Source organism: Neophocaena asiaeorientalis, unplaced genomic scaffold (assembly GCF_003031525.2).
Source record: "Neophocaena asiaeorientalis asiaeorientalis breed wild unplaced genomic scaffold, Neophocaena_asiaeorientalis_V1.1 scaffold477, whole genome shotgun sequence".
Classification (NCBI taxonomy): Eukaryota; Metazoa; Chordata; class Mammalia; order Artiodactyla; family Phocoenidae; genus Neophocaena; species Neophocaena asiaeorientalis.
The window spans coordinates 774,191-796,453 of record NW_020172630.1 but is presented as its reverse complement, the minus strand read 5'-3'; the positions used below and the strand labels follow the sequence as shown (position 1 = coordinate 796,453).

The following is a 22,263-nucleotide window of genomic DNA, read 5'->3' as shown; positions in this document are numbered from 1 at the left end:
TATTCTTGTACTTGCCATAGTTATGTTCTATGAAGTCACTACAAACACAGAATCAACAAATACTGAGCCATTGCTCCTAAGGGAAGTGCAGGGTTAGGTTCCTCAGAGCCTCTGGTCAACATTTTTGTCACCCAGTCAATACATAACATTGTTTCATGTGTATTTCTGTTGAAAGACTCCTGATTTAATATATACTGTTGATTCATTAACATTGAACTCCTGGCCAGTAACACTATAACTTATGCTTGAATGAAGCTTATCTAATAAACATATTTTCTCCTTAAGGCACACAGTAACCTTCTTGTGCTTAGGAATGCTAGGTGGCACTTCAGCAGTATGCTTGGGGTCTACTTTAAAAAGAGAAATCACCAAAAAAATGTGAAAAAGGTGACACTAAATAAACACGAAAGGACACCTGTTTATAGTGTGAGAGCTGAAATGAGAAGACAGGCTTTGGCTGGGAGTGTGGGTGCTGGGTGACTCAAATCTTCACCTCTCTGCTTGTATCTATGAATGACTGAAAGCGCTGTGAGTAGGCATTTTGGAGTTACAAATAAATTTTATTCAGTAGGTGAATTTGCAAATAAGGAATCTGAATAATGTAGATAGATGGTAACAGTGTTCTTATAAAGAAGACATCATTGAACACATCCTTTATAGCCTATTTACTGATGAATCTAGGTATTACCATCCTTGAAAAATGGGGTCACAGCAAGAAGACATATTTCTATTCAATCAAGATTTACTGAGCCCTTCCATTCCTCATAGACCTCATACATAAATATGTTACTTAACCTTTCTCTACTATATTCTCTCCCCCCTCTCCTGATTTCTCTATTTCTCCTCCAAATACACTTAGACTCAAGTTACTTAATTTACAGAGGTACCTGGGCATAACGTCTACCAGTTGGAAAAGGAAAGTTCTCAGAGTGTGGAGTGGACTTTGAGAGGACCCTCGTGATGGTGGAGTCCAGGCCATACGGCTGCCATCTCCTTTTGGTTTCTAGAGTGATGGGGTCGAAGGAGAGAGTAAGGATGTGCTATTCCAGAAGGCTCAAAATTTGAACAGGTTTATGGTTTCCCCAGGGCCAAGTCTGTTTATTCATTCTTCAGTCATTCCTTCAGACAAATGATACTTTTGTAGCGCTTACTTTTTACCAGGCTAAACTCAAGATACAATGTGTCCTGTCTTTGAGCAGTTATCCCCCCTCTTGAGAGTTTCCTTAGAATACTTATTTACTTAGAGGCACTCAGTTTCTTTCTTACAAGAAACTCATAGTATTTAAGAATGTCACGATTCTGGCTTCAGTTGTATTCCCCACTTAAGTGGTTCTCCTTCAGCCATTCTGATGTTATCTTGGAACATTTTTGCAGCATATTCTCCAGTACACTAACCAAGTACTAGACCAAACTTTCCCTTTAATGCCAGTTCCCTCTACTTAAAATGGGTTGCCGTTGTATGTGAAAGTCACGTTACTGGAACCTCTTACCCTGGTATCGTTAGCTTTGTTATCAAACCAACTCACAGTCTACAGATGATTTTAACTACATTTGTCTCTTGTTGGATGTTCCATTTCAGTGACTTCTATTTAGATAACGTTCCTATTGTTTTTAGTTAAAATTAAACAGTTAAGGCCACATTTTATATGTACATCTATATTTCTGCATCTAGGTTTATTACTTATTATATATCTTTGTATTTCTTTTACTATGGCCATAATCCATATACACCATAACACAATGGACTGGTCAAACAAGAAACCCCATTATTCATCCTTCAGTTTACATGTTGGCCTGCCATTTCCCACTTGTGCATTTATAATCAAGACTATAAAAGTGGAAGAGGAGCACAAACTAAGAAAAAGATAAAACTATTAAGAGGGCTTCCCTGGTGGCGCAGTGGTTGGGAGTCCGCCTGCCAATGCAGGGGACGCGGGTTCGTGCCCCGGTCCGGGAGGATCCCACATGCCGTGGAGCAGCTGGGCCCGTGGGCCATGGCTGCTGTTACTGAAAAAAAAAAAAAAAAAAAAAAAAAAAAAACTATTAAGAAAAAGAAAGATATATAAAAATGGAAAAAGAATTAATAGTAACTCAAATATAAAACTTTTGAATTTAGATGTACCTACCTAAAAATAGGAATATGTATACTGAACTCAAATATAAATGACCTTTGAATAAGCAACTATTTAGGATTATTTATCCACAACTATTTTTTTTTAAGTAAAGGGTTTTTGAAGTTTCTTATTTGAAAATAGCTGACACTAACTACTTGCTATATACCAGACACTGTTTTAATTGCTTAAGTATGAACTCATATAATCCTTTTACCAAACCTGTGAGTAGGGTGTCATTATTTTTATATCATTTTATCTCTTTTTTTTTCCTCTTGGTACTTTTTTTTTAACTTATTTATTGGAGTATAATTGCTTTACAATGCTGTGTTAGTTTCTTCTGTGTAACAAAGTGAATCAGCTGTACGTATACATGTATCCCCATAACCTCTCCCTCTTACGTCTCCCTCCCACCCTCCTTATCCTACCCCTCTAGGTAGTCACAAAGATCTGACCTGATCTCCCTGTGCTATGCAGCTTCTTCCCACGAGCTATCTATTGTATATTTGGTAGTGTATGTATGTCCATGCCACTCTCACTTCGTCCCAGCTTACACATTCCCCTCCCCATGTCCTCACGTCCATTCTCTACGTCTGTGACTTTATTCCTGTCCTGCCCCTAGGTTCTTCAGAACCATTTTTTTTTTAGATTCCGTATATATGTGTTAGCATACGGTATTTGTTTTTCTCTTTCTGACTTACTTCATTTTGTATAACAGACTCTAGGTCCATCTACCTCACTACAGATAACTCAATTTCGTTTCTTTTTATGGCTGAGTAATATTCCACTGTATATATGTGCCACATCTTCTTTATCCATTCATCTGAGCAACTTAGGTTGCTTCCATGTCCTGGCTATTGTAAATAGAGCTGCAATGAACACTGTGGTACATGACTGTTTTGAATGATGGTTTTCTCAGGATATATGCCCAGTAGTGGGATAGCTGGGTCATATGGTAATTCTATTTTTAGTTTTTTAAGGAACCTCCATACTGTTCCCCATAGTGGCTGTATCAATGTACATTCCCACCAACAGTGCAAGAGGGTTCCCTTTTCTCCACACCCTCCCCAGCATTTACTGTTTATAGATTTTTTGATGGCCATTCTGACTGGTGTAAGGTGATACCTCAGTCTCTGCTTGCTGTAGCTAAAACTTCCAAAACTATGTTGAATAGTGGTGAGAGTGGGCAACCTAGTCTTGTTCCTGATCTTAGAGGAAATGCTTTCACTTTTTCACCACTGAGAAAGATATTGGCTGTGGATTTATCATATATGCCCTTTATTACGTTGAGGTAAGTTCCCTCTATGCTACTTTCTGGAGAGTTTTTATCATAAATGAGTGTTGAATTTTTCAAAAGCTTTTTCTCCATCTATAGAGATTATCATATGGTTTTTATCCTTCAATTTATTTATATGGTTTTTGACACTGATTGATTTACGTATATTGAAGAGTCCTTGCATTCCTGGGATAAACCCCACTTGATCATGGTGTATGATCCTTTTAATGTGCTGTTGGATTCTGTTCTCTAGTCTTTTATTGAGGATTTTTGTATCTATGTTCATCAGTGACATTGGCCTTTAGTTTTCTTTTTTTGTGACATCCTTGTCAGGTTTTGTTATCAGGCTGATGGTGGTCTCGTAGACTGAGTTTGAGAGTTTTCCTCCCTCTGCTATATTTTGGAAGAGTTTGAGAAGGATGGGTGTTAGCTCTTCTCTAAATGTTTGATAGAATTTGCCTGTGAAGCCATCTGGTCCTGGGCTTTTGTTTGTTGGAAGATTTTTAATCACAGGTTCAATTTCAGTGCTTGTGATTGGTCTGTTCATATTTTCTATTTCTTCCTTGTTCCATCTCAGAAGGTGTGCTTTTTTAAGAATTTGTCCATTTCTTCCAGGTTGTCCATTTTATTGGCATATAGTAGCTGGTAGTAATCTCTCATGATCCTTTGAATTTTTGCAGTGTCAGTTATTACTTCTCCTTTTTCATTTCTAATTATGTTGATTTGAGCCTGCTCCCTTTTTTTTTTTGTTATGAGTCTGGCTAATGTTTTATCAATTTGACTTATCTTCTCAAAGAACCAGCTTTTAGTTTTATTGATCTTTGCTATCATTTCCTTTTTTTCTTTTTCATTTATTTCTGATCTGATCTTTAGGATTTCTTTCCTTTTGCTAACTTTGGGGTTTTTTTGTTCTGCTTTCTCTATTTGCTTTATGTGTAAGGTTAGGTTGTTTATTTGAGGTGTTTCTTTTTTCTTGAGGTAGGATTGTATTGCTATGAACTTCCCTCTTAGAACTGCTTTTGCTGCCTCCCATAGGTTTTGGGTCATTGTCTTTTCATTGTCATTTATTTCGTGGTACTTTTTGATTTCCTCTTTTATTTCTTCAGTGATCTCTTGGTTATTTAGTAGCATACTGTTTAGCCTCCACGTGTTTGTAATTTTTACAGTTTTTTCCCTGTAATTGATGTCTAGTCTCATAGAGTTGTGGTTGGAAAACATACTTGATACGATTTCAGTTTTCTTAAATTTACCAATGTTTGCTTTGTGACCCGAGATATCATCTATCTTGGAGAATGTTCCATGAGCACTTGAGAAGAGAGTGTATTCTGTTGCTTTTGGATGGAATGCCCTATAAATATCAATTGTTTAATGTCTCATTTAAAGCATGTGTTTCCTTATTTTCATTTTGGATGATCTGTCCATTGGTGAAAGTGGAGTGTTAAAGTCCCCTACTATTATTGTGTTACTGTCAATTTCCCCTTTTATGGCTATTAGCATTTGCCTTATGTATTTAGGTGCTCCTATGTTGGGTGCATAAATATTTACAGTTGTTATATCTTCTTCTTGGTTGATCCCTTGATCATTATGTAGTGTCCTTTGTCTCTTGTAATAGTCTTTATTTTAAAGTCTATTTGTTCTGATATGAGAATTGCTACTCCAGCTTTTTTTAATTTCCATTTGCATGCAATATCTTTTTCCCTTGTCTCACTTGCAGTCTGTATGTGTCCCTAGGTCTGAAGTGGGTCTCTTGTAGACAGCATATTTACGGGTCTTGTTTTTGTATCCATTCAGTCAGTCTATGTCTTTTGGTTGGAGCATTTAATTCATGTACATTGAAGGTAGTTATTGATATGTATGTTCCTATTACCATTTTCTTGATTGTTTTGGGTTTGTTATTGTAGGTCTTTTCCTTTTCTTGTGTTTCCTGCCTAGAGAAGTTCCTTTAGCATTTGTTGTAGAGCTGGTTTGGTGGTGCTGAATTCTCTTAGCTTTTACTTGTCTGTAAAGGTTTTAATTTCTCCTTCAAATCTGAATGAGGTCCTTACTAGGTAGAGTAATCTTGGTTGTAGGTTCTTCCCTTTCATCACTTTATATATGTCCTGCCATCCCTTCTTGCTTGCAGAGTTTCTGCTGACAGATCAGCTATTAACCTTATGGGGATTCCCTTGTATATTATTTGTTGCTTTTCCCTTGCTGCCTTTAATATTTTTTCTTTGTATTTAATTTTTGATAGTTTGATTAATATGTGTCTTGGTGTGTTTCTCCTTGGATTTATCCTGTATGGGACTCTAGGCACGTCCTGGGCTTGATTGACTATTTCCTTGCCCATATTAGGGAAGTTTTCAACTATAATCTCTTCAAATGTTTTCTCAGTCCCTTTCTTTTTCTCTTCTTTTCTGGGACCCCCTATAATTCGAATGTTGGTGCGTTTAATGTTGTCCCAGAGGTCTCTGAGACTGTCCTCAATTCATTTCATCCTTTTTTCTTTATAATCCTTTGTGGTAGTTATTTCCACTATTTTATCTTCCAGGTTACTTATCCGTTCTTCTGCCTCAGTTATTCTTCTACTGATTCCTTCTAGAGAATTTTTAATTTCATTTATTGTGTTGTTCATCATTGTTTGTTTTCTCTTTATTTCTTCTAGGTCCTTTTTAAATGTTTCTTGTATGTTCTCCATTCTATTTCCAAGATTTGGGGTCATGTTTACTATCATTACTCTGTATTATTTTTCAGGTAGACTGCCTATTTCTTCTTCATTTCTCTGGTCTGGTGGGTTTTACTTTGCTCCTTCATCTGCTGTGTATTTCTCTTTTTTATCATTTTGCTTTACTTACTGTGTTTGGGGCCTCATTTTTGCAGGCTGCAGGTTCATAATTCCTGTTGTTTTTGGTATCAGCCCCCAATGGCTAAGGTTTGCTCAGTGGGTTTTGTAGGCTTTCTGGTAGAGGAGACTGGTGCCTGTGTTCTGGTGGATGAAGCTGGATCATGTCTTTCTGGTGGGCAGGACTGCGTCCTGTAGTGTGTTTTTGGGTGTCTGTGAATTTACTATGATTTTAAGCAGCCTCTCTGCTAATGGGTGGGGTTGTGTTCCTGTCATGCTAGTTGTTTGGCCTGGGGTGTCTAGCCCTGGAGCTTGCTGGTCATTGAGTGGAGCTGGGTCTTAGCATTGAGACAGACATCTCTGGTAGAGCTCTCGCTGATTGATATTACTTGAGGCCACGAGGTCTCTGGTGGTCCAATGTCCTGAACTCGGCTCTCCCACTTCAGAGGCTCAGGCCTGACACCCAACTGGAGCACCAAGACCCTGTCAGCCACATGGCTCAGAAGAAAAGGGAGAAAAGAAAGAAAGAAAGAACAAATAATAATAAAATAAAGTCATTAAAGCAAAAAATGTTCTTAATTATTAAAATAAAAATATTTTTAAAATAATAAAAAAAGAAAGAGAAGAGAGCAACCAAAAACAAATCCACCAATGATAACAAGCACTAAAAACTATACTAAGATAAACATAAAAATCAGAAACCAGTCAGTTGCAGACAGCAAACCCCAAGGCTACAGTTGCTCCCAAAGTCCACCACCTCAGTTTTGGGATGATTCATTGTCTATTTAGGTATTCCACAGATGCAGGGTACATCAAGTTGATTGTGGGGATTTAATCTGCTGCCCCTGAGGCTGCTGGGAGAGATTTCCCTTTCTCTTCTTTGTTCGCACAGCTCCTGGGGTTCAGCTTTGGATTTGGCCCCACCTCTGCATGTAGGTCTTCTGAGGGCATCTGTTCTTCTCTCAGACAGGACGGGGTTAAAGTAGCAGCTGATTAGGGGGTTCTGGCTCACTCAGGCCACGGGGACGGAGGGGGACGGAATGCAGGGTGAGCCTGCAGCACCAGAGGCCAGCATGACCTTGCAACAGCCTGAGACGCACCGTGTGTTCTCCAAGGGGAGTTGTCCCTGGATCACAGGACCCTGGCAGTGGCAGGCTGCACAGCCTCTCAGGAGGGGAGGTGTGGATAGTGACCTGTGCTTGCACATAGGCTTCTTGGTGGCTGCGGCAGCAGCCTTAGCACTTCATGCCCGTCTCTGGTGTCCACACTGAGAGCCGCGGCTCACACCCGTCTCTGGAGCTCGTTTAGGTGGTGCTCTGAATCCCCTCTCCTCGCGCCCCAGAAACAATGGTCTCTTGCCTATTAAGCAGGTCCAGACTCTTTCCTGGACTCCCTCCGAGCCAGCTGTGGTGCACTAGCCCCTTCAATCTGTGTTCACACAGCCAACCCCAGTCCTCTCCCTCAGATCTGACCTCTGAAGCCTTCTGAAGCTTCCCCCCCACCACCCCCCATCTCCGCCAGTGAAGGGGCTTCCTAGTGTGTGGAAACTTTCCCTCCTTCACGGCTCCCTCCCAGAGCTGCAGATCCTGTCCCTATTCTTTTGTCTCTGTTTTTTCTTTTTTCTTTTGCCCTACCCAGGTACGTGGGGATTTTCTTGCCTTTTGGGAAGTCTGAGGTCTTCTGCCAGCATTCAGTAGGTGTTCTGTAGGAGTTGTTCCACCTGTAGATGTATTTCTGATGTATCTGTGGGGAGTAAGGTGATCTCCACTTCTTATTCCTCTGCCATCTTGAAGGTCTCTCTCCTCTCTGTCTTTCAAAGAGGAAGCAAGCACCCAGTCAGCTTGGCTGCAAAGCCATCCTGCCTCAGAATAGAAATCATAAAGTTTTCAAACCACCCGTGCAAATACCCTCAGTGAGACTGTGACATAATTTAATATACAAATGAACTTGGTTTCCTTTCTAGGTTCAGACTGACACTGCATTGTCAACTCAATGTCAGCTAAAAGTTGTTTCTTCAGAAACATATACAAATAGTTTAATTGAAAAAATACGTAGTAAATCCTAAATCTAGGGAATTGAGAAGAACACAAATAATAGAGAATGCTTTAGAATGTTTTCCTGAAAACTCATAGTGAACAGAAAGAAGAGAAAAACTCCTACAGCTCTTAGCCATTGCATGTATGTTCTGTTGTCGAAACAATGGAGATGATCTTGCCATCACAGAATTTTCTATATGCAATGAAAGCAAAGTTGGATCATGCAGGAATAATGCCAGGTGATCTTTTAAAACTGTCTATGAACTGTTGTTTATAGATTATGGAAAATCCCAAGCCCTAGCCAGACTTAACTATGGTCTCATTCAGGAAATATTTTCCTGTATTTAATCAGCTTAGAGCTGAATATATAAAAAACATTTTAAGCTGAACAATATGTGCATAACCTTTCATTTCCATCTTGTCATTCTAATCTTGGAGGATTTGTCCACTATAGTGTATCAGCTCCGTCCTGCTTACCAACATTGAAGCTGGTCATGAGTATCTGATGAAAAGCCTTAAATAACTAGTTAAACAGTGCAGCTGCCAACCTAAAGTAATCCTACACTTAGGGGGTGAGTGGCCCAGGAAATTTGCTCTTTGTCGTTTTGACTTGGGTTTGAAAATGGACCTGGGCTGCATTCCAGCTCAAAGAGCCATTCACTTCCAAAGAGTCCTAAATTGTCCCAAGGAGCTCATTTTGGCAGTGGATTATTTGTGTTTGGCTGGTCAAAAGCTAATAGCAAAAGCTGTCTGCTCTGGCACGCAAGGGCTATGGCAGCATTTAGAATTACATCCCCAGTGTTTTTTCTTGATGAGGTTATTTTTCAGGAAAGCTGTCCCCCACCCCCACCCCCATTTCAAAAGTGACAATGTACAAGTATCGTGCAGGTGGTTTTCTTGAGCTCATAAATATCTTCCCATAACATGGTGGCCTGTTTTTTCCCATAACATGTTGGCCAAGGAATATTATAAACAAATGAGAACCAGCATCAGATTTTTTCCAAAACCAAAGCTGTCTTAATGGTGTGTTCACCTCTTCCTATACCAGAGGTAACAGTTATTGGTTGACTAGGGCCAAGTAAGAAAGTGGGCTTTTAAATAAAATAAGAGTGATAAAGGATTTGTGAAAGATTTTCTGTCAGGGGATGTAGAGTATAGGTACTTGAAGAGTCAATCCTTGCTTATCTACACAACTATAAATGCCTATTTTCTGACTCTTCCACTAGCCTGTGAGGGATCCTGGGAAGACACAGCTAAGTTTTGGTTACCTAGATAGTTGGGAAGCTATCTAGCCTAGTGCTGACACACTGTAGATGCTCAAATGTTAGTGGAATGCACAGGTTAAAGTATGACACAGAATTAATTGTTGCTTCATTCATTATATTAGAGGAGCCCAAAACTAAGTACACAAGAAGATCCAAAGGAATGAGGGAAGAAAATATTATAATTTCTATTTATTTTTACCTCATTTGTATATCATTTAACATTATATTTTACTATCACAGTGTTACACATATAGAATTTCAAGCAGATAACCAAAAATATATTGAGGGTGCTTAAAATATTTTTACTGATGGAGGATACAATCAAGATCCTTTCAGTCCTGTTTCACTACATTATTGCACCATAATCAGTCTCTCATATGTGTCAATGGAATTTAATTTAACTTTTAAAAGCACATGTTGGATAGACTATGAATAGATTTTTACCCTTGAAGGAAAGATGGAGGAAAAAGCTAGTGCTAAGATGTTTTATCCTGTTTAATCCTCACACCAACCCTGTAAGATTTCTTCATTTTATAGACGATGAAAAGAATGAGTCAGGAAGTGCTTCCTGTACATCTGTTTTCTGGAATAAATTATACAGAATTGGTATCATTTCTTCCTTTTTTGGTATAATTCACCAGTGAAATCATCTGGGCCTGTTTTGGAAGGTTACTAATTATTTATTCAATTTTTAAAATAGTTATAGGCGTATTTAGATTATTTCTCCTTGTTTGAGTTTTGATAGATTGTGACTTCCAAGAAATTAGTCCATTTCACCTAAGTTATCAAATTTATGAACAGAGTTGTTCAAAAAATTCCTTTATTATCCTTTTAATGTCCATGGGATCAGTAGTGATGGTCCATCTTTCATTTCTGATATTTGTAATGTGTATCTTCTTTCTTTTTTCTTAGTCTGGTTAGGTGTTTATCAATTTTATTGATCTTTTCAAAGAAACCGCTTTTGGTTTTGTTGATTTTTTTTTCTATTGATTTCCTGTTTTCAATTTCTACTCTGATTTTATTTTCTTTGGCATATTTTGGATTTAATCTGCTCTTTCTCTAGTTACCTAAAGTGGAAGCTTAGATTAGTGATTGTAGATCTTTCTTCTTTTCTACTATATGCATTCAATGCTATAAATTTCCCTGTAGGCACTGCTTTTGCTGCATCCCACAAATTTTGCCAAGTTGCATTTTAGTTTTCATTTAGTTGAAAAAAATTTTTTTCTTGATGCTTCTTCTTTGACTCTGTATTATTTAGTAGGGTATTGTTTAATCTCCAAATATTTCAGGAATTTTAAACTATCTTTTTGTTATTACTTTTTAGTTTTAATTCCATTGTGGTCTAAACACATACTTTGTATGATGTCTACTCTTTTGAAGTTGTTAATGTATACTTTATGGCTCAGAATGTGACCTATCTTGGTGCATATTCCATGTGAGCTTGAGAAGCGTGTGTGGTTATTGTTGGATGAAGTAGTCTATAAATGTCAATTAGATCCATTTGCGTGATAGTGCTGTTCAGTTCAATTGTATCCTTACTGACATTCTGCCTGCCAGATCTATCAGTTACTTACAAAGGGGTATTGAAGCCTCCAATTACAAGAGTGAATTTGTCTACCTCTCCTTGCAGTTCTAGTAGTTTTTACTTCATGTGTTTTGGTGCTCTGTTGTTAGGTACATACACATTAAGGACAGTTGTGTCTTCTTTGAGAATTGACCCCTTTATCATGTAATGCCCATCTTTTTTCCAGATTATTTTCCTTACTCTGAAGTCTGTTTTATCTGAAATTAATGTAGCTACTCTAACTTTCTTTTGCTTAATGTTAGATAAGTATATCTTTCTCCATGCCTTTACTTTTAATCTGTTTGTGTTTTTTGACTAATCCAAGTCCACTTTCAAATAACAGTATATTGTTTCATGGGTAGTTCAACTATCTTATAACAGATTATTCCCAATTCCTCCCTTCCATCCCTTATAATATTGCTGTCATTTATTTACCTTATCCATAAGCTATAATCACGGATTATATTGTTGTTATTATTATTTTGAACAAGACTGTTATCTGTAAGATCAATTAAGATCTTTACCTTCATTTATTTCTTCTCTAATGTTCCTCATTTCATGTAGAGCTGAATTTCTAACGTGTATCAGGCACAGAAAGGCAAATGCTACATTGTATCATTTATATGCAGAATCTAAAAATAATACAAACAAATGTATATGCAAAACAGAAACAGACTTACAGATATAGAAAACAAACTACTGGTTACCAAAGGGGAGAGGGAAGAAGGGAGGGGCAAATTAGGGGTATGGGACTAAGAGTTACTAACCACTATGTATAAAATAGATAAACAACAAGGATCTATTGTATAGCACAGGGAATTATATCCATTATCTTATAATAACTTTTAATGGAGTATAGTCTGTAAAAATACTGAATCACTATGCTGTACACCTGAAACTAATATAATATTGCAAATCAACTATACTTCATTTTTTTAAAGGAAGAAAAAATTAGAAATAAATTTTTTTAAATATCCAAAATGATTTATTATAGTAAAATTAAAAAAGTAGTTAAAAATATCAAAAGTTTAAGATCATTTGCACAAAACAAACCTTTTCATTTACTTTTTTGAAACCTAGATTATTGTTATATATTTATAAAACATAAACCATCCATAGTTCTAATCTTCAGGGTTCATCAAGTGCCGACATTAAAAAATCACTATCATGCTTCTCAGATACGCCTAACTTCATACATTCAAGTTTAAGAGTAATATGAATTACTTACTATTGCAAAATATTCCCGATATGTCATGCGCCACTCTTGCAAACACTATGTTGATTCCTGAGTACCCCTAGAATCACAATTTCAAATAAAAAGAAAGCCAGAATATGGATTTCAGCACCACAAGAAAATAATACTTCATTATATAAAGTTCTGTTGCATTCATGCTATCCAAAAGGAAGGATTTTATTCGAATTAATTAATTTGTCTTTTAACTAAGCATTTTTGTCGCACAAATTCTTTGTGTACTCGAAAGCAGTGTCTGTTACAACCTCTTGTCCTTCATGTCACTTGGGCTTTGTCACTTTTGTTTCATAAACACAAAGCAACAGATGTGGGACTTTTCCCTGGGGCCTGAATAGGCTTATTATTAAGCCCTGGACTTACTCATAAAAGCAGATATTTAGGGTTGGGGCTCTGTTGTACTGGAGTGGAGAGCCAGATCCCTAGTGACAGAGGTTCCTGCATGTTCTTTAATACATTTATTTTCTGTGTGTTTGTAAGGTAGGAACCTTCTAAAGAGGTTGACCCTGGGCAGAGGTCTTTCCTTCCAAGGTTTTCTTAAGAAAAATAAAATTGTCCAAAATCATTTCCATTGAGGATAAGCCTGCTTTACAAAGGAGAAACATATACTTTTATGTAGTCTGACCATTTATTTACAGTATCCACTGTCGATTTAGTACTTTACCTCTCTAATGACTCTGCCTGTTTCACATGCATGAAAAGCATTCTTTCTATCCTCAATCAAATGCTGCTTCTTTGGTTACTCAACAGTAAATGATTTGTCCTCTCTTCCTCTGAACTTCTTCAGCATTTGTTTGAATCACTTCTGTGATACTTACCACAGGTGGCCTTCTATTATAATTATTTGGGTATAACACCTTTCCTTTTTCATTCATTTAGTCAACAAATATTATTTTGCACAAAACAAGGTACCTACCTGTATGAAGCTTACCATCTCATGTGGGACACAAAATATATAGTATCAAAGAATGGTAATTGCTATGAAGAAAATAGAGCCGTTTAAAATGATAGAAAGTTTCAGGGGTACTATTTTATGTGCAGGTAGTAAGGGAGGATCTCTTTGAACAGGGATGTGATGAAGGGAAGGAATGAACCATGGGAATAACTGGAGACAAAGCCGTCTAGGTGAAGGCATCTCTAAGTATAAAGACTGAGAGGCAGAGTGTTCAGTAAGCAGAGCTGTTGCTAGAGACGATTCAATGAGGGGAAATGTAGAAGAAAAATCATGTCAGAAAAGGAGCCAAATACACCATCATCAAGATCAAGGAGAAACATGTAGATTGTGAGCTCTGTGAAGACAGGTGGCTATGTCATTGTGTTGCTCAGAGCTTCTCCAGGCGGCCATCCACAGCTCATAAAAACTATGTGTTTAAGAAAGTGTCCATATATCTGACTTTCAACTGATAAAGCTTACCTGCTAATTTTGTTTTATTTGAGGGCATGATGGGAAATTTGAAGTGCAGTTAAATGATATCCATCTAGCAATTTAATATAATTTAAATTATAACAAAAATAACATAAGAAATCAGCATGACCTCTTTGGTAATTGTTGATCTTTTTCCTCCTAGGATTTCCAAACTGTATTGCCATCATTTGATCTCTTCTCAAAGTACGGAAAATTGTATTCAAAAGCTGGACAAATTGTATAAAGGTATGCATTTTTGCTAAAAGGTACTTCAAAAATGCTACAGTAAATAACAAAAAATCAAATGAGATCAATTTAACTATCAAGCATTTAAAAAAACATGCTATAATAATATTTATAGGTAATACAACTCCATATATTTCTTTCGTTCTACTCTAATGGTTTTCAACATTCAAAGATCATGGATTTTGTGTTTCATATCTCTTCTCCAAAATGAACTCAAAGTCGAACTGAAAACTACCTGAAGTACCCTTTCTCTTTAAATTAATTAATACAGTAAATAAATAGCTTTACATAATATAATGAGAAAGTATTGATGGTGTCCAAAAGCTAAAATATTTCTCATTACTGTATAGACACAGTATAGTTTAAAATACTATATTCAATATGTGTGTTACTTAACGTACAAGGTGCCTTTAGTGGATTCCAAATAAATAGCATCTTGGGTCTCTGATGACCAAAGTTTACAGACTAGAGAAGAACAGAGATACCCACATAAAATTCAGGATCACAAAATAAACTCTCAATGAATGCTGTATTTAGTTGCTAAGGTGTTTTAGAGAAGTGATTACAATCAAAGGGAGACTAATAGGAGGTATTCTGACATCAGCGAAATTTAAAGGAGATATTGGATGAAGACAGAAAAGATCACTACAGTTGAAGGAAAAGAGGCAGGAATGAGAAATCAGGCTAGTTAATTCCCCAGGGCTCCTCCCACACCAAGAACCAGGGGAAAGCTCTGGTCCATTGGAAAGAACACAAAGTAGATGCAAGCAACTATGTTCCTTAGATTTAGTTAGTATTGCGTCTCCCACATTTATAACTTTGGATGCTCCAACTGGAAATCAGTATGTTAAATGTAGATAGAAATGACCACCTTTTAACTCCTTCAAAGGAATATATGAGGGGAAATATGAAATACTCTGAGTTAATGGAGAAACATACATATAATGCTGAGTGGAATTACAGTTTCAAAGGTTTATAAAATAAGTACCATTACCCATTGGAGCATTTATCTAGTATTTGTGACTCACAGCATGAAGTAGTCTAAATAAAAATTTTCCTATTTGTGTATGATTTCAGATTTTAATTCAAAGATACATCCTGTTTATAATGGCCAAAGGTTGAAAACAACTTGAATACTCATTAGTATATGTTAAGTTAAATAAATGCTAAGACACATGAAATGCAATACTATGAAAACATTAAAAATGTTAACATAGATCTTTATTATTAATTTGAAAAAATGCCTCCAATATATTTCTAAGAAAAGAAAGCTGGATTCAAAGGAAACTATGTAGTCTGATTCCATTAAAAAACATGTATATATGTGCGTGTGTGTATGTGTGTGTGTGTACACACATATATATAATGTATATGTATGTATAAAAAACACACTTGTATGTCTTTATGTATTACATATGTATGTATACATTCATATAAGGCAAAAATGTTACTGGTAGTTATCTCTTGATAGTGAGATTAGGGGTACATTTTGGGGAGATATTTCTTTATGGTCTCACTTTTTGAAATTTTTATCTAATCAGACAAAAGCAGATTTGTTAAACAATAGGAACTACTTGCTCTTCTCTACCAATTACAAAAACATCTTGACTTTATTCAATTCAATAATAATAATTCAGAGACAATTATCATTTTTTCTAAAAACATCTTGACTTTATTCAATTCAATCATAATAATTCAGAGACAATTATCTTTTTTTCTGAAGACAAAATAATGACTTGCTAAATTATTTATAAGAAAGACAAGGATGAGTAACAAATGTTTTACGTTACTTTTAATTAAAAAGAGTGCACAATGCACAGATACAAATATGTGAGAGACATTTTTAAAAACTGTTTGCTAACTCTTCTCTTGGATGTTTAACTATTTTGTGAATTGAAAGTATTATCAGAATGTCATCTCCTCCTCTTAGAAAGGAAATTAATATCTAGCATTTAATTTTGGTAAGTGAAGGGTAGCAGCCTTAGCTGATGCTCTCCCATTAAGATTTAATTTCACCAAATACAGCACAGTACTTCTGCTCTTTGTAAAGAAGGCCAAGACAGGAACACTTGCACCAAAGTGTTTAATAAAGATGCCGCGGTAATTTTTAGAGCTATCTATTTGATTGCTTCATCTTCAAGGTAGTTCATCACTTCACTATAATTCACCCGACATTGCCTCATACACCGACACTACACTTGCCCGTCAGTCCAATTAGAAATAGTGATAGCTTTATCAGATTAATCTTTCTTTCCTTTAGCATGTCTGAGTTTAGGATAAGCAGAGCCCACACCTACCCATTTTGATTAATGCACTAAGACTTCAGCCACTGAAATTGTACAGAGTGAATTAGATTTTAAACACACACATATTTTAAAATCTACTCCCTGACTAGGATAATATGATTCCTTTTAATTTTTTAATTTTTCTGTATAACTACTCACTTTTGTAACCTTTGATAGTTTCCCAAACGCACCTTTGTTTAAATCAGAGGATGCTATATCCCGTCAGCTTGCACTGCCATCTTTTTGGCTCCATTCATCTTTCCAGACAGAAGAGTCTCTTTAAAGATTAGAATGGAGAAAAATTAGCACCATAAGATGAAATCATTGGTTAGTCCAACATCAGTGTGAGTTTTCTTGCATTATGTGCTTCTCACTTTTTTCACATTCTTCTTTGAGATGGGCTTTGGCCCAGGCTCTCATTCTGCTAAAAAGTGGTTCAGTTTTGAGGCCATATATGATTAGTTTTAATGGAATTATTTGTTATGCATGAAAAATAATGTACTTGCTTCCCCTTTTCATAGGAATTTGGCATAGGCATGACTCAAGTAGCCGAGAAAAAAAATGAAAATTAAGTTTGGTTAGTACCTGAACTGGGAGAGGGGTAAAATTCCATTGTCTTTTTCCAGAGGAAATATGGTCTCAGCCGCTGTGTAAGGAAAAGGAAGATACATGAGGGGAGAGTAATAATCAGGCATAGAAGCTACATATGTGCCTGTTAGGGTTACATTTTTAATTCAACAAGAAAAATTACTACACCTTGTTATTCAGTTTGGCACTATGTGAATTTATAACCCTTTTCAGTTTAGTCGTAGTGAATTGGCAAGAAACAAAACAGAAAGCAAAATATTACGCCGGCTTCTCACTGTTGTGGCCTCTGCCGTTGCGGAGCACAGGCTCCGGACGCGCGGGCTCAGCGGCCATGGCTCACGGGCCCAGCCACTCCGCGGCATGTGGGATCTGCCCGGACCGGGGCACGAACCCGTGGCCCCTGCATCGGCAGGTGGACTCTCAACCACTGCGCCACCAGGGAAGCCCTATCTTTAGTATCTTTATGCTTTGACTAAAGATGATATAACAACCCACTTGCCTCTAGGAAGACATTCTGCTGTGTTCCCTTATGGCTGAGGCAGGCTGGCTGAACACTCTGTGTGTCTGGTGGCACACACCAGCAATGTTGTTGACCAGGACCTGCAGCAGTGTAGACAGAGATCAGAGAAAAGGGTAATTCCAGCAGGGATAGAAATGAGTCAAATCAGGGGTGTAGCATCCTAGACTCTTAACTGAGCTTAACTCTAAGTGAGGAATATTTAGAGAATTTGAGAACTCATGTTATTGGGTTCTTTTTCTCCTTTCATTTTACTGTTTTGATTTTAGAAAATGAGACAAAATGTAAAAATGAGGTTATGGTGTGAAGTGTGTTGAATAGAAGACCCCACTGCCTGGAATCCTGGATTCTACCTTGATGGCTGCTGAACAACCTTGCCACAAGTCTCTCAACATTTGAAGTATTTCCTATTCTCTCTCTTTCTCTCTCTCTCTCTCTCTCTCTCTCTCTCTCTCTCTCTCGTTCTCTCTCCCTCCTCCCTTCTCTATCTCTCTCTCCTCCCCCGCCCCCCTTCTGTCCAAAGAAGAAACTGGAACCATCCCTGGTTCATTAAAAACTCTACAGTTCTAAAAGGAAAATACAAATGAGGATCCCACAGAAAATACACTTAAACTGTACTTATTATGATTCAATAAACTAATATTTTACAGCTGACTACTCATGAATTAATTACAGTATGAAAAAATATATATATATATATAAATATGGTGTGTGTGTGTATGAACAGTGGGTCTTTTACCTCTGAGAATGTCTGTCACAGCCACGGCCGCTGGTGACCAAAAGTGCCACAGATGGTTCCACTGAAGTGGCCATATTCTGACCCCATCATCCTAGTCACACCAGTGTTGGGAGCCCAAGTGAAGGGCAGCTAGCATGAAGAATGAGTGATGAATGGTTTGAAGAATGAATGGGGTAAAGTGGTATGGTATGAAAGCTCTGCTCTGAGGGAAACAGTGACTCATCAGACCAGTTCGAACCCCCTCAGGATGTTGAACTTGAGACACAGAGACACAGACCCCGGTGAGTGTGGCAGCAGAAACATAGACAACCCTCAGAAGGAGAAGGCATTTGCAGGTCTCTACTGCAAAGAGGTCATCTGCTTGCAGGGTCTATCCAGCTCATTGTATTCACTTAGTAAGTGGTTTATGATTGAAAAACAAGCGTCTGATTAGATTATGAAATTTTAGAGTATGCCTCCTAGCCCTTTGAATCTTTAACAACAATTCACAATCTATTAGGTGTTTTGAAGATGCTGGGTGAGTGTTTGTTAATTCTGACCTTAGCATGAACTTGTAAGACAATCACTGGAATTAGAAAGAGTCTGAACATTGCCCACTTCAAAGCTACATGACAAGTCGGTGATTCAGTCTGTAACCTTGCCCTTCTCATTATGGTAGTCTAAGCTAGAATTTTTTAAACGCTTTGGTATAATGAGGTATTATGTGAGAGGTTATGATCTGTGAAGCTTTATATGAAAAGATTCATTTTTAAAAACATCTTTAATGCTATTTTTTAAAAAAACGTTAACCTTCATTTAGAGCATTCATTCAATAACATTCATTCAATTTGGTGAATATGTTGGGAATTATAGTAAGTATAGGTTTGTAGAAAATTCAAATAAGTAATAAAGACTTTTTTTTAAAAAAAGACAACATTTATTGCAAGGAGGAATTTGCTGCCATTTGGGGATAGGAGAATAGAAGTAGAATGGGAAAATATTATTGGATGTTATACAAAATAACAGAAGAAAGTTGTGAATTTATCTTGTAAAGTGTAAGGAGGTGAGTGGAAGTAGCTAGATTTAGAGCAGATCAGTGTCCTTTGAAATGTTATGCGTTGCGTCTATACCAGATGACAAAATGGACAATTCAACTCTCAAACTTCATTTACTCTGGAAACAACTGATGAAAAACAAAAACAAAACCCAAGATGATGTTTTTGCTGAGTGGGGAGTATATAGCTTGGCCTCTTGTTATAACGGGTTCTAACTCTACTAAACCTAGTTTCACTCTTCCCCGATTATTTTTTTCTTCTTTTATAGGATGTATTACTTTATAGTAAGGGAATCAATAATTCCTGTTCTTTTCTAATAATAATCTTAGGAGACTGGAATCTTATTCTAATGCTGCTGCTAGGACTCACAATATTTTGGGAATTCATTCGTTTAAAATAACTTTCAGCATTAGATTATGAGCTATTGCATAGTCTCAGTGCTCCAAAGTTACCTGTCCTGGAAATTCAGAAACAAAACTGTGAGTGACAGAAAATTGTGAATTGGCCTGCCCCAGTCTGCAAGGTTCACATGTAGTGACCTACCTTCCTCTCTCTCCTCCCTTTCTCTCTCTCTCATGTTATATCACTACACCCAAGAAAAATAATTCCTGCTCTTGATATATTCTTGAGAACTGCAAAGTATTTCATGATTCAGAATGCCAGTTTTATCTTTCTCACTGTTACCCAAAGTCGTGCATGACTCAGGTGCTCTGTAGCCAATCCGTGTAATGTATTTGTTTTTCACCACCACACTCCCTGCTCCTCCCCCCACCCCGGCACACACATAAGTTCCTGATAACTGTAGAGGGTATCCAGATGAGCCAAAAATGCCTTTGCATTGAGGAGAAAGAAGAATGAAATAAGGGCTCTTAGTAGAGAATATAATGGGGAAAGCAGTCTGTTGCTTCTTGAAAACTACTTAACTACATCAACTTACATACAATTTCTTTCCTACATTCCCAATATGAGCTAATTCGGTATGAATATTGACCATTAAAACATCAAGAGCACTGTGGATGTTTAAAGGCATATACCGTGAGAGTATTCAGAACTGGACCCTCCAGTACTTTTGAAATCAAAATACTCATCGACTTTCGTGTAGTTAATCAGGTAATGCCTTTCTTTTCTGCTGGTCTCTAATTTCTTTGAGGGCAAATACTGTCTCTCTTGATAAATGCCCTCTATTTAACATCAGGCAGAGCACCAAGCACCGAATAAAATACCTGTTGGATAAATGTTGTTAAGAAAGTTCCAAAAATGTTTCAAGAAATAGAAGCTATAAAATAATAGATAGCTTCCTAAGAAAGTGCCTATAAAGACACCATCACTCATTTGAATGCACACATTATGGAGTGTTATTTTCTAACTAGTCCCATTATTTTGTAGTTATGATATAGATGATTTTGGATATAACTTTAGATATACACTAAGTTGGCTGATCCTGAGATCAAGTTATGATCGCTACTTGGGTAAAGTGTTTCTTCTGGGAAGTAATCTTTTTTATCCGTAAATTTTTTAGTAGTTATCCTTATTTGTGGTAATACATTTTTGTGACTGTGAAGTCAATATTGCATTCTTATCTCAGGGAAATTGTGAATTTTGTTACCAATTGTATCCCCTTTTTACTCTGGTCCCTCACATTCATGGTCGGCCTCTCACAGCTATATGGTGTCCATTTTATGTGCTAATCTTGTCTTCAGTCTCATTTTCTTTTTTCCTCCAACTCTTCTTTTAATTTTGCCCCGATTTTCTCTTCCATTTTATTTTCTTTTCTGGTGTAAAGCGGCTCAAAACCTTTTAGGAACAAAGTGAAAGCACAGTAAAAAATAAATCACAAAATTTTTTGTAGAACTTGTGTAAGATCAGAGTGATGCCTGAAAAGCAGTAGCACTGCTGGATCAATAGAAGTCACTTGGTCCAAGTTCCAGTTTATAATAAACCACTACATAAAAAATCAGAATAAAATTGTATTGCAAAATGAGTGAGTGAGTTAATGAATGCACAGCACAGGAGAATGTTGTTTAGGTTGGTCTGTATTCCATGAGTTAAACTCTGTTAGCTCCTGTCTTTAAGTTCATCTAAAACTACAACTCATCACATCTTTGTGTTACATCTTCAACAATGAGCTTTCTAGCTCTTCTGTAGTAAATGAACTCTTCCTTCACTTAACGTTCTGAATGAAAGACTCTAAATGAGAGCAATGACATTAATTTGGACTGAGAACGTGACTGATTTTTGATGCGAAAGAGCCCACAATGCCGAAACACTTGCTCTCCCAGTTTATAATCTCAAACTTTTTCCTGTGAGAATGGAGTGAAATCCCAACTTGATCTGTGGTTTGTACTTTGCTCCTTTTGGGGTTCAGTGTCCCCAGCAGGCTCCCTCACAGAGCACAGTAGGATAGTGCTAAACACTCTTCCACTTGTAAATTACTTCAACTCCTTAATGAGGAAATGACCTTGCCTCCGGTGTGAACAGATACAGCCACTTATCGGTACAATGAGTTCAACATATAGTTCTCAGCTTCTTATTCGTGATGTGGGTTGCAGTTCATTTGCACACTGTGGCATTAAACAATCCTTGCCACAAAGTGACGTCAGTACATTAAAGAATCCTGATTTTAGGAAATGACAAAATTGCACATACTGGTAGGGATAAATCACTGATTCAAATAGAGAGGAAGCGTACACTGTGTGTTTACCGCTAAGCTGAACAGTTACCTTGCTGCCTTGTAGGGGGAATTGTAAGACCATACGAATTGCAAGTAAAGCCCAAGCTCCTGTGAGGATATCTAATAATGATTATTTAGTAGGTTTGAAGTGTTCCATAGTCAACGTGTTTTCCAGCTGGAAATTAGTCTGTTCTATTTAGTGTATTTTCAAGGCATTCATACTTAATTCCAAACAACCTAATAGAAATTAGTTTTCATACCTCTTTTCATGTGAAAATAATCCAATTGAATGAAACATAAAAAAATAGTTTTTAAAAAGTAGTCCTTCATTCATACTTAATATTGTAAATTAATAACATCACTGACTAGGAGGAAGGAATATGTACAACAAGATCATTTTGTGATTTTTGGAACCTGGATAGTTTACTCATTCCTTGCTTAACAAGGATTCAATAC

The 22,263-nt window shown here is 37.0% G+C and overlaps 1 protein-coding gene across 1 annotated transcript in view; it reads left to right on the top strand.

Moving 5' to 3' along the window:
- SPATA17 (spermatogenesis associated 17) overlaps positions 1-17,967 on the top strand; it is a 184,994-nt gene extending 167,027 nt beyond the window's left edge. The window contains exons 10-11 of the mRNA XM_024739215.1: positions 13,891-13,973; positions 17,633-17,967. Of these exons, the coding sequence (XP_024594983.1) occupies positions 13,891-13,971 (81 nt within the window). The 3' untranslated portion in view covers positions 13,972-13,973; positions 17,633-17,967. The remainder of the gene's footprint in view (positions 1-13,890; positions 13,974-17,632) is intronic.
- The last annotated feature ends 4,296 nt before the right edge of the window (positions 17,968-22,263 follow it).